Below are 12,615 nucleotides of genomic sequence, written 5' to 3'. Positions count from 1 at the left end.
TTATTCCTACAGTAAAAATATTGAGACCGATATATTGTCTCTAGATGCAGAAAAAGCATTTGATAGAGTTAACTGGAAATTCTTGTTTGCATCCTTGACTAAATTTGGTTTTGGAAGCTCTTTCATAAACTGGATAAAAATATTATACAGTTCCCCAGCGGCATGTATCAGAACAAATAACCAAACATCTTCCCGCTTCTGTCTTCAGAGGGGCACCAGTCAGGGATGCCCACTTTCCCCATCATAATTTGCTATTTTTATTGAACCACTAGCAGCAGCAATCAGACAAACTAAAGATATTAAAGGCATAAAATGCAGGAATATTGAACATAAAATATGTCTTTATGCAGATGATGTATTACTCTTTCTCCAGCATTCGCAAACCTCTGTCGCTCAGGTAATTGGATTGATAAATTCTTTCTCAAGAATTTCAGACTATTCTATAAATTGGTTGAAATCGACAGTTCTTCCAATTAATTGTTCTTTCAACAATTTTCCTAATATACAACTACAATCAGGGAATATTACATATTTGGGCATTAATGTGTCTCCTAGATTGGCAGATTTAACAAAACTAAACCACATCGCGCTCTTAAAAAAAGTGGAAGATGATCTCGCTAGATGGAAATTTCTACCCATATCACTCATGGGCAGAGTTGCTTCAATAAAAATGATGGTCTTGCCAAAAATCAATTTCTTATTTTCAATGATTCCGAATAAACAGTCATCTGACTGGTTTAGATCTCTGGACTCCTCCATCACTAAATTTCTCTGGAAAGATAAGCCCCCATGTATTAGCCTAAAAACACTACAAAAGACCAAAGATAAAGGAGGAATAGATCTGCCTAACTTTCACCTTTATTTCTTAGCTAACAGGCTATAATACATCTCAAAATGGTTTAAACACAGTCCTCTAGATGAACCCTGGCTAGACGTAGAACAGACATTATGCAATAATATAAAGATTTCCGATCTACCATTTATTAGCTCAAATATAAAACGGCATGTATGCCTTATGCATCGCTAAGAAAACTATCCTCATGAACTGAAAAAATAAAAACCTTCTTAATATTAATTAGTATACAAATTTTCTGTTGGATTATATAAGCCTTAATACATCCTCTGCCTCCATGTCAGATCAATCTCTCTGGGCTCTTTTAATTGGCTCCATCGCCTAGTGGGGGTGGGGCGCCCTTGGCTTCATCCTGTGGGGCGTTGTGGCGGATTCGGGGGGGTGTCTGGGTTGGGGCATTTGGGGTGTACCTGGGCTGGGATCGCTGGGGGCTCTGGCGCTGGGGGCTGTGGTCCTGGCCGGGTTGGGGCTTTGGTGGCTCTTGAGGGAGACATCTGGTAGCTGCATGCGACTCTTTCGGGGGGCCTGCGCCGACGGACATTGCCCCCCGGGCCAGGGTCCTGGCTGGGCCTTGGGGGTCTTGGGTCCTGGCGGGTATGTCGCCGGGGTTTTGGGCTGGTGCATTCCCAGGCGCCCGGCCCTGGCTCGAGGACCTTTGGTGTACCGGTGGGTATAAGGGCCTCCGAAGCTGGCGGGTAGGTCCCATCTCATTGCAGGTGCTCCTTCCTTCAAGGAGCACATTCTGCTGCGGGGGCAGAGGGTCTGCGGGAGGGGGTGGGGCGGGGTCAACCTGGGTGTCCAATGTCTTATGTGCTCTGGGAGTTCGAATGTTGGGGTGGGTGTAGGTTTCCTTCTGGGGTGGGGATGGGTGGTTGGCCTTGGATGGTTGTGGGCATCGTTTGGTCTTTGGTGGTTCTGGCTCGGTTTCTGGTTCCTTGTCTTGGTTCTGGTTACTGATGCCAGTCCCTTTTCTGTCTGGGGGAGGGGGTTCGGAGGGGTCTGCATGGTTCGAGTGTACGGGCTGGCCGGGGTTAGTCTCGGGGTGGATTGGTCTCGGTTTCCGGATGGGTTTTGGCTCTGTGGGCTCTCTTGCCTTTTGTGGGCCTTGGGGTGGGTCTTCTTGCGGGGCTGCTTCTGGCAGGGGTATGGGTGTCGGGCATGTTCTAGGACCTGGATGCTGCAAGTCTTCTTTTTGTGGTGGTGCACTTTCACGGGGGGCTTTGTTTTTGGGGGGCTGGTGGGGGCGCTTTTGCGCAGTGTGAGCATTGTGTGCAGCTTTTGCATTGGGTGGTCCTTGCTGCATTCCGTCCTCCACTGTATGGCGTGCTGTGGTGTTGGGGCGGTGGTCCTGTGCGCGGCGGCTCTGACCTCCGGGCGTGGGTGAGGCAGGGCGGGCGTCGCTGAGCTCTGCACTTGCGTCAGGCTTCTCGGCCTCGTACTGGGGTGGGGTTTGCTCGTTTGCTGGATGGTTCCTGGTGGGTTGTGTGTGTTTGGGGTTAGTGGTCTTCGCCGTGCCCCTACGAATGAACAGAAGGATGTGTGGTGTTGCTGTGGCGCTGGCGGATTTGCGGTCTGGCTCGGCTCTATCGTTTTTGCTTGGCTGACCTGGATGTAGGTGTGTCTGCGTCTCTGGATGGGGGTGTGGCCTCTTTGCACAACTACAATAAAGAACTCAAATAACCAAACCAAGTCTGTAACTCAATCATGCAATATCAATATCATGTTTCCCCCCGCTCTCCATTACAGATGTTTTCATAATAAATCACAAACACAAAACTGAATGTGGTTGTAAAGCACTGTTGGGATCAGTTTGAACATCCGGTTCCAGCTTCCCTCGCCGTGTCTTTGGGTAAGATGCTGAATCCTTACCTCATATTAAACATTTCAATTTGAAACTATTACATAAACTGCTTTATAGTAAAACAGGTCAAAGTGAAAATTTTAAAGCTTTTGTGGTATGAATATGATCTGACTATACTGGTCACAAGAAAATGTTGTTCATTAAAACCATTATGTTTTGCTTTTTTCACTGCTTTACTTTTATGTAAGTTTCTTTGACCAGAAATACGTTTAGATATGTTTCATACGACAAACATTGGTGGTGCACAATCTCCTATCTTCATTTGAGTTGTAAATGATGAGAAACTTTTCTCTAAATAACCAAACATTGTACAACGTGGTCCAAAGTTTTATAAAACAGAGCTTTATAGAAGCACTATAAAGTCTGCTTCAGTCATGGTCGCTCTCAGTTAGCTTCTGCCTCCGGGATAACGATCATCTGCCCATCTGTAAGATAGTAACTCCCTATGAACTTTTAACAGAACCCCACTTCAAAAACATTCTGACCCGTCCATTTAAGATGGAATGAATTCTAAAACTAGACCGCGTCAAACTGCGGTTTGAAATTCTGATTTGATTAAATGCTCACTGGAAACAATAGGTGTGAATGTATTTATAGAACATAAAATCACACACATCACAGTGGACAAAAACACAAAGGCCACACATCATAAATATTGTAGTTCAAATGAATATGTAGTTTAAAGCAATGCCTAAAGGCCTTTTTTATTCTCAGCCTTTAGTCTCAGTCAGTCGGTGTTACACCAACCACAAAAACACCTACAGCTGCCACATATCAAGGCTGGTGGTAAAAAGCACTAAGAACAGCTAAGGTTTTCTCAGCAAGCGGGTCAGACTGTTCAAACATATGTACATCCCAAATGATACAGAAATTCAGAGCATTTTCCTCAGTCCCATAAACACTCTGTGTTACAAAGACCAAATCTGACTAAACTAAAGTTAGAACCTTTGCAGATTAGAAGTAGAGTGCAAACATGCCTTTTCACAGATGAGGCACTGTGCAAAAAAAAAAAAAAAGAAATCGAATGTAGAGCAGTAATTTATACAGATAAAAGACATCAAGGATCACAACAAAGAACATTTTGGTTATATTTTGACTGCCAATCTATACAGCAATACTGTAATTCAACTAATCAGTTGATCCTTACTAATCCTTGCATGGTTTGTTCCAAAACTGTAAAAAGCTCATTTATTTTTAAGCTGTAGATAAAATGACGCAATGACCGATAGTGGTGAAAACACAGCAACATTTGGAGCCATTGTCTACCACTTGAAGTAGTTTGCACACTGCAGCCAGAAGCATGAACACAAATTCTAAGGAGGCTTTCTGATGGAGGTATGCTTGTTGTTTGAGGAGGTGGGGTTGGGGGTTATTTCCAGGGTCTGCTGCTCTGAACTCTGGAGCTGTTTCTCCCAGCTGTGGAAGAACTCTGATGACTGCAGGCTGTGGACCGGCCGCTGCTGGATGATGTGCGACTTGACAGGTGACCTGCATAATACGTGCAAGAGAAAAAGGACGTGAGCAGAAATTCCTCTGGGGAAATAAAATGCGGTTTTAACTTACTGTCTGAGTAACTGGGGATGATCATCTCCTCCATCTGCTCCTGGATCTTTTCCAGCTCATCCGACGTAAACCTCCAGCGTTTCTCTGCGACCTGCGCCGGCTGCTGAGCCACAGAGCATTTCCTCCTCTTCAATGAATTGGGAGAGGAGAGGCACGATGCTGGGATGCAGCCTGTTGTCATTCCGCTGGGAAATTTCTGGACGATGACCTTGAGACCTGAGAGGGAAGCGAAACAGAAACAGAGAAATTTGCAGCTTATGAAAATGGGCATTGCTGATTTAAAATGTCGGTTTAGGATTGGCATATGCCTGCGTATGAATCAATTAATGTGGCATGTTTACAAAAGGAGGAACTTGAGAAATAACTGTTGACCTTTGGTCATTATGCAGAGTGGCATGCAAGAGCACATTATGTTTCACAGCTCAAGAGATGGTGCAGAGATAACTCTTTTTGCTTTATAATTGCTATTTAGGTCTCATTCACTAGCGTCCTTTCAGCCTGGCACTGATAGTGTAGCATCTACCAGGATGGTAGTGGTTTCTACATCTCACAGGAACAGTCTGGATACAAATCCTCCCCTCTACAAGGCTTCTCTTCAGGAAATAGAGTTCTACTTGGTTGGGAAAACTGCTTGATCGTTTCCTAAAGCTGTTTTTGCAAACTCACTGTTGGGTGACAAAGTGCAGACAAAACAACCAGCTGATCATATCATGACTAAAACAAGCATTATTAGAAATACTGCTAAGGGATGTATGTTTCTTCTAAATGTAGTTACATGAATTTCCAGAAAGTACTGGTTGTGTTTAAACACGTGACAGTGATCTCGTTTGTTCTCCTTGGGTATGGACCAAGGAGTAGGGCTGCAGAAAAGAAGCATGTTCTTCCAAAGAAATAGTGCAAGCCTGGCTAAAATCCCCAAACACCTTGTGGGAGAGTGTGCTCTGGTCTCACAAAACTAAAGCTGAATTGTTTGAGCCACAATTCTACAAGTTGGGTTGTGGACAAAAACAAAAAAACAGCACAATACTTCCACATCACCAAACCCCATAGCCATAGTGAAACTTGATTACAAGAGTGTTATGGTTCTGAATGCCCTAGCCAGAGTCCGGAACTTAGTCTGATAGAAAAGGGCAGTTGACAAGAGATGGCCTGAAAATCTGAGATTGGGAGGTGTTTTGAAAGGCAGATTGGACAAATATTGATGTCAGGCTGTAGCCACCTGACCACAGAAGGCTACATGCTGAAAATGAAGCTATATAGTAGTTAAGGGCATGAAAGGACAGTTATGCAACCACATTAATGTACCTTTCTGCAACATTCATACATTTCCTCTTAACAGATTTTTCTATCAGTTAATATTTCAGAATAGCGGCTGGGATGAAGATCAGCTCCTCCAAGTCCGAGGCCATGGTTCTCGACCGGAAAATGGTGGCTTGTCCTCTTCAGGTTGGAGGGGAGTTCCTGCCTCAAGTGGAGGAGTTTAAGTATCTCGGGGTCTTGTTCACGAGTGAGGGAAGAATGAAGCGGGAGATCGACAGACGGATCGGTGAGGCTGACGCAGTAATGGGGGCGCTGTGCCGGTCCGTTGTGGTGAAGAGAGAGCTGAGCTGAAAAGCGAAGCTCTTGATTTACCGGTCGGTCTACGTTCCTACCCTCACCTATGGACATGAACTTTAGGTCATGACGAAAAGAACAAGACTTCGGATACAAGCGGCTGAAATGAGCTTCCTCTGTAGGGTGGCCGGGCACTCCCTTAGAGATAGGGTGAGGAGCTCGGAGTAGAGCCGCTGCTCCTCCACATCGAGAGGAGCCAGTTGAGGTGGCTCGGGCATCTATACCGGATGCCTCCTGGACGCCTTCCTTGGGAGGTGTTCCAGGCACGTCCTACCGGGAGGAGGCCCAGGGGACGACCCAGGACACGCTGGAGGGACTATCTCTCTCGGCTGGCCTGGGAACGCCTTGGGCTCCCCCCCAGAGGAGCTGGAGGAGGTGTCTGGGGAGAGGGACGTCTGGGTGTCTATGCTGAGTCTGCTGTACAAGTACGAGTATTTCAGCATAAAAGTAACATTAAAGAATAAAACATTTTAAAATAATGTTATGGTTTAATTTTCTTACATAAAGCCTTGACATTTGTAGCAAGACCAAATAACTGGCTTACAGGTTACCAATGATTCTGGGACGTTTGCTGTTGATCCCAGATCTTACCTCCACAGAGCATAAAGAGATTCTCAAACCCCCGTTCACACATGGTGGTAGCTGCCAGGCTGGCTATTCTCTCATCTTCATCGTACACAATGATGATCTTCCCCAGAGCGTTTTTCTACACACCCTGTCAAGGCGTTTAATAGAAATACTTGGTAATATAGAAAAAGCGAACATGCTGTCCTGTTTTTGTGGAAGGATACATATTCCAGCACTTCCTTGGTGTACGGATTCATTGTTCGAGACAGCATGGCGACGGGAAAACTGTGAGCTGTAGGGAAGACGGATGTTACTATAAAAAGAGTTTTTGTCAGAAGACGTTTCATGAACAGGGTATGTTTTCACCACCCACCACTAATGATGTGGCAGCAGTCGTACTGATCGCGGTCGCGCACATCCAGCAGCAGGTAGGGGCAGTCTGGGTAGGGAGTGTCAGCAGGTGTGAGGCAGGACGCAGACTCTGCTGCCTTCTGAGGGTTGTCCTCTATGTTCAGCTCTCCAACCCCGTTGATAACACTGAGAAGAAACGATAAACTCAGAGGCCTTTTAGGCTTACAGTGCTTTGTTTTCATACCTCATAAACTTTTTCACATTATAACCAAAAACTTCAGTTTATTTTATTGGTGTTTTAGGCGACAGAGCAACACATGATACTGCACAATTGTGGAAAGAAAACGAAACATGGTTTGGGGTTTTCAACGAATAAAAATCGGAAAAGTGGGACACATACAAGTATTCCACCCCCTGTATTCTAATGCCTGTAAATAAAATCCAGTGCAACGACTTGCATTCAGGAGCCCGGGCATCACAAATACCAAAGAACATGGCAGACAGGTTACGGAGAAAAGGTGCATGCTTTCACCAGCCACCCCCAATGATGCGGCAACACAAACATCCAGCAGCAGGTAGAGGCAATACATCCTTAAAAAAAGTAAAGTGCAGAGAATAACTGCAAACCTAGTAAGACATGGCCCTTCACCTAAAATGGAAGGTCAGGCAAGGAGAGCAGCCAAGTGGCCAAAAGTTACTCAAGAGGAACTGCGGAGATCCCCACCTCAGGGGGGAAAACCTGTCAATTGAACAACTATTAGTCCCCCACTCTACAAATCTGGCCTTTATGGGAGAGTGGCAAGATTGTTAAAATGTTGAAGGGAAGACAGAAAAACAATCCAAACCCTGGTCATCAGGTCCCACTGTCCTTCATATTTTAGGTTTTTCCCTGATGCAACAACTTGACTTAAATAAATGGCTGATTAACAGGCTTCTGCAGCACTTCATAGTATGCTGAGGTAATGCAATCATTTGAATCCGTTGTGCTTGAGCAGGGTCACATCTAAAAGATGCAGGAAAGTGGAACCAGAGGACCAAGGTGGGGGGCCACTTATGTTGGCGACTCTGCAAACTTGTGGAATAAGGTGTTCTGCTCAGATAAGACCATAGCTGAACCTACATGCAAAACCCTGCACAGGGGTGTACCGTACGTTTTTTCTCCCACTTTCTGTTTCTCACCCTTGGCTCACATGTGGCCACCAGAGGGCACTGTTTAGAGTGTGCAGGCACGAGTTATTGTAGTACCTTTTAAAAGCTAATTTTAGAAGCGATTCATATGATGAAACAGAAGGTCCCCCCCTTTCGCCTTTGTGGACGTTTAACCCCTGAACGGCCCTACTTCATGTCTCCATCTGTTCTCCCCACAAGGTGACGCTGTGACCTCACAAGGGCTCAGTCTGTCACCCTCTCAGAGGTGTCAGATAGAGTTACACTCCAGAGACACTCTCTCTAGGTGAAGCGGGGAGGAGATACAGGTGATAAAGCACAGCTTCAGGCAAGTGACTGAGACAGGTTATTATACAGTCCGCTGGGGAATGTTGTTGTTGGAAAGAGAGGCGCCAGCATGTGACGCTGTGCTGCAAAGTGTAGGGTTACAGATGTACCTGTGGTTAAGGTAGCTGTTTGTTGCATGGTGGCTTTGAGGATAATAGGTTGAGTTGAGGGTAGGCTGTGCGACATTGAATATTTGGACATTTCAGCCATGTATGTCCACTTTGCTGATGTGATAATAGAAGGACCTTTTTCCTTCTTTTTCAAAATGTATCGAAACTTAAAAGTACCAACAATTTAAGACCTGCCCATCAAGGAACTGGCTCCAGAGGTCAACAATCTGTTGGCTGAAAAGTGAAGTGACTGGCAAACTCAACTGTCAGACAGGCCAATACCCGACAGCACCAGATACCTAATGTTAAGTGTACAAAGTACACTCCCATTACTAAAGTTTTAGACTTCAGGTAGGACAATACACAGCCTTGCAGGATTAAAAAAATTATAAAATCCAGTTCAATCAACCACCTCCAGAAGTCACCTAAGTACTAAATAGAGTCCATGTTTCGGAGAGAATTTTTCACAGAAGCAGCTAGGAGGGGCATGATAACTTTGGAGGAGCTGCAGAGATCCACAGCTATGTTGGGAGAATCGATCACCAGGACGACTATTAGTCATGCACTCTAAAAAAATCTGGTATTTACAGAAGGGAGGTAGGAGGCCATAAGTAGTCCAGTACAAGCCGTGTAGGGGAGACAGCAAACGTTGAAGAATATACTAAGATCAATAGAGACCTATGAAATTTTACTTTTTGGCCTATATGCAAAATGCTGTGTGTCACCATCCATATCCTAAAACATGATGGTGGCAACATCATGCTGTGGGATGCTTTTATTCACATGAATTTACAGCCTTTTTTGCAAATATGTTCAAATGGGTTTAAAATATTTTTGACGCCATTTTCAATAACCAACATAATTTGCTATGGTTTACTAAATAAAAAGTTATCATTTATAAATTTCTTTCTTACCACTTTACTTTAAAGGCAAGCGAAAAGGGAGAATATAGACTGGCAGAAAAGTTTCAGTCAGGGTTTGAATCGGGAACCTTGCTGTGCCAGCTGTCTATGAATGACGAGTCTGAGTGGCCCAAGACTCACAATCATAGCCGCCCTGAGTGTTTAGTTCAGTTTTGGGTATCCATAAAGGCTTTACATGGTGCTGCTGTGTCCTTACCTGAGGAGTGTTGACCTGGCTGTGTGACAGTTATCCTTGCAGTCTCCTGCATCGGGTTGGTGCGACAGAGGCAGCTTCAGCGGTGAGCCATTGACACGTTCAGACTCACACTCCAAGTCTGCCTCGGAGATGATTGACAGACCATCTGCGAAGCAGTTTGATACACTGTAGTCCTGTTACTGACCCAAAGACATTTACACAACTATTGCTGGCCTAAAGTGTTACCTTGTTGGGTGTCGGCCAACTCATCATCACCCGCGCTTTGATTCCTGTCTGAAACAGAAGCCACCTGAAGTATCTGGGTGGAAAACACAACAAAAGAGTGATACCCATAGCGATCTAAGAGGAAAGAAATATATATACATCTGTCTGCAACCCAATTAATAAAGTTAAGAATCTCTATTTTTATTTCTTTCATTCAGTGTCCTCAGAATGATACAAAACCAAACAGCCTAGTTTGTAAGCTAGCACAGTTGCTGCAGAAGCATTTATAAACACTGATGCTTACCAGCTGTGCAAAGGTTGTCACCTTTAATCGTTTGAAGATTTCACCTTTTCGATACCTGTAGTCTTAAAAAGAGGAGGGAAACAAACCAAAAAGAAACACATAACAAACAATATTAGTCTAGTAAGTTATACAGCTTTAATGACGATGACAGCTGCAATAACAGTACAAACCAGAAACAGTCATTATTTCTGTCATTAAACTCCTAAAGAAAAACATAAAAAAACTAAATGGAAAAACCAAAGAAGACATTTTTAACTTTTTTGTTCTTTTTGCTGTCTTACTTTTCCTAATCTCCTCCAGCCTCTCCATGTGCTTCGTTTTGCTGCATCCTAAAGATGACAACAGAATCGGGAAGAGAACAAAAGAGGACAACCTTTAATGTTTCTGAGGAAAAAAGCAACATAAAAACAGCATGCAGTCTCTCTTTCAATTCTAGGGTTTTATGTGTCAGGGCATAATAAAAATAACGTGGTCTTTACCAGGGTCTAAGATTTCTTTTAAATTTACCCATGGCAGCAAATAACACCTTTTTTAATCAAAGGAGATAAAGACAAAGTGGAAAGCTGTGTGAAACATACAAACATAAATTGCAATTCATTTAAATTCCAATTCAAAAATACTTTATTAATCCCAAAGAGAAATTAAATGTTGTTATAGCTCATATTATGAGTGTTTCTTCAAAGAGCCGTTGTAGATGCTGATGGCTGTGGGCAGGAAGGATCTCCTGTAGCGCTCCATCTTACAGCTGATCTGAAGAAGCCTCTGACTGAAGACACTCTGTTGTTGTAGGACAGTCTCATGAAGAGGATGCTCAGGGTTCTCCATAATGTTCTTCATCTTATGAAGAATCCTTCTTTCCACAATGATCTCCAGAGGTTCCAGAGGAGTCCCCAGAACAGAGCCAGCCTTTTTTATTTATAGCTTGTTGAGCTTTTTTAAGTCCCTGGCTCTGATGCTGCTTCCTCAGCAGATGATGGCAGAAGAGATCAAACTCTCCACAACAGACTTATAGAAGATATGCAGCTTCTTGCTGCAAACACTGAAAGACCTAAGCTTCCTCAAGAAGTACAGTCTGCTCTGTCTCTTCTTGTAGATGGCTTCACGCTTTTTTTTTTAGTCTAGACTAAATAGATAAGTAACAATTAGAAAACATTTAAGATGGCTGCCAATGTCCAGGAATAAAGGTCCAAGGAAATTCAATGCAAGATCGGAGCGCTCAAAGAAAAGGACAAAAGCTCCATCTCAGACTCCACATCCTTCAGTTAGCATGTTAAATGAATGAAAGTACAATTAGAAAGAGACTGAAGCACAGCTTGTTTAAAAGTGGAAAGCAAGAAGCCTCTTTCCTCCAAAAAAGAATATGGGAGCACAAGGTTCGCAATGTTGGATCTGAATGAACCACAAGACAACTGGAAAATGTCTTCTAGACAGCAGTAGAGATGTTTGGCCATAACCAACAGTACCATGTTAGTACAAATGCCTTTACAGGATTTCAACACAAAAAAATCATACCAACCCTCAAGCATGGTGATGGAGAGATGATTATGTGGGCTTGTTTTGTTGCTACAGGACTTTGGTCTCTTCCAGTCACTGAAATGACCATTAACTCAAATCTTTATCATAGTACAAAAAGAGGCAAATGTGAGGCAATCTGCCTGGCAATTAAAGCTTAAAACTGGTTTTATAAAAAAGCACAGCGCCAAATCCACAACAGAGCACTTTAAAAAGAAAAGAATAGGGTTTCGCAAAGACCCAGTCAAAGCCCAGGACTAACACTACAGAAATGCTGTTGTTGGACCTTAACAGAGCTATACAGAAACGTATATCCTCAAACCCAAAAGAATGCAAGTTCAAAATTCTGCCAGAACAGTGTGCGATAAAGTCAACGCCACCGAGTTATTGTTGCTAAAGGTGGGTCAGTTTTTCACACAGGTTGAGTGGATTCTGCTGAGATACGGTTGGAGTAAAATAATTTAAAATATCTTAAAAATAAAATGTTTTTGTTGACCTTATTCATAGAACCCCAAAATTGATAGATAACTTGTTGTTTTAATCACGAAATTCTGCTCTACCTCGCCAATGGTAAACATACCTGTGTCCAGCCTTGTTTTGATATGGTCGTACTTTGCATTTTTGGGTATCCTTTTCTTCAGGTACTGTATGAAGGAAAAAACCCGAGTCGTTTATTGTTTAGGTTAGATGCAAACTCTAAACTTAGAGCACTTTCGAGCATTAAATGTCAAGCTAACGATGGGATACAGTTGATATGGAAACACAACCTAGCTAACTTGTTAGCACGCTTGCTTGACAACAGTACTTTTCTCTCTCCGCCGTTGTATTTGCAGTGTAGGACAGGGTTTTAACTGCGAGGACTATGCTGGTTTACTGTATCAAAAATCAAGTGATTTCGTATTTTCTGACTTTACCTCGTCTTTGCCGATGCGCCGAGGCAGCGACATCTTTTCAAATCGAAATACTGAAGAGGAGTTTCCACTTTTAGTAAAGTCAAGGGTGATTCGCTACTGCCGTTCCACAAGCCAATCAAAGAAGCCGAAGCTGCATCGTTTCCTTCGCG

The 12,615-nt window shown here is 43.6% G+C and overlaps 2 protein-coding genes across 2 annotated transcripts; both read right to left on the bottom strand.

The window, feature by feature from the left end:
* Positions 1–1,157: 1,157 nt before the first annotated feature.
* LOC124882899 (extensin-like) lies at positions 1,158–2,727 on the bottom strand. Its single transcript, XM_047389551.1, has 2 exons — positions 2,723–2,727; positions 1,158–2,511 (listed from the first exon to the last, which is right to left on the bottom strand). The coding sequence occupies exons 1-2, from the start codon at positions 2,725–2,727 to the stop codon at positions 1,158–1,160; spliced, it is 1,359 nt and encodes a 452-aa protein (XP_047245507.1).
* A 563-nt stretch (positions 2,728–3,290) lies between these two features.
* On the bottom strand, positions 3,291–12,614 carry cep41 (centrosomal protein 41). The gene is made up of 11 exons (XM_047346049.1): positions 12,467–12,614; positions 12,133–12,196; positions 10,322–10,369; positions 10,041–10,102; positions 9,758–9,830; positions 9,533–9,677; positions 6,832–6,995; positions 6,683–6,750; positions 6,483–6,597; positions 4,278–4,493; positions 3,291–4,202 (listed from the first exon to the last, which is right to left on the bottom strand). Exons 1-11 carry the CDS (start codon positions 12,497–12,499, stop codon positions 4,084–4,086), a joined length of 1,107 nt encoding a protein of 368 aa, XP_047202005.1. The 5' UTR covers positions 12,500–12,614; the 3' UTR covers positions 3,291–4,083.
* Position 12,615: the final 1 nt, after the last annotated feature.

The sequence above is a fragment of the Girardinichthys multiradiatus genome, chromosome 2 (assembly GCF_021462225.1).
Source record: "Girardinichthys multiradiatus isolate DD_20200921_A chromosome 2, DD_fGirMul_XY1, whole genome shotgun sequence".
NCBI lineage: Eukaryota > Metazoa > Chordata > Actinopteri > Cyprinodontiformes > Goodeidae > Girardinichthys > Girardinichthys multiradiatus.
Note: the sequence above shows the minus strand (reverse complement) of the source record. Positions and strands in the feature narration are given on the sequence as shown.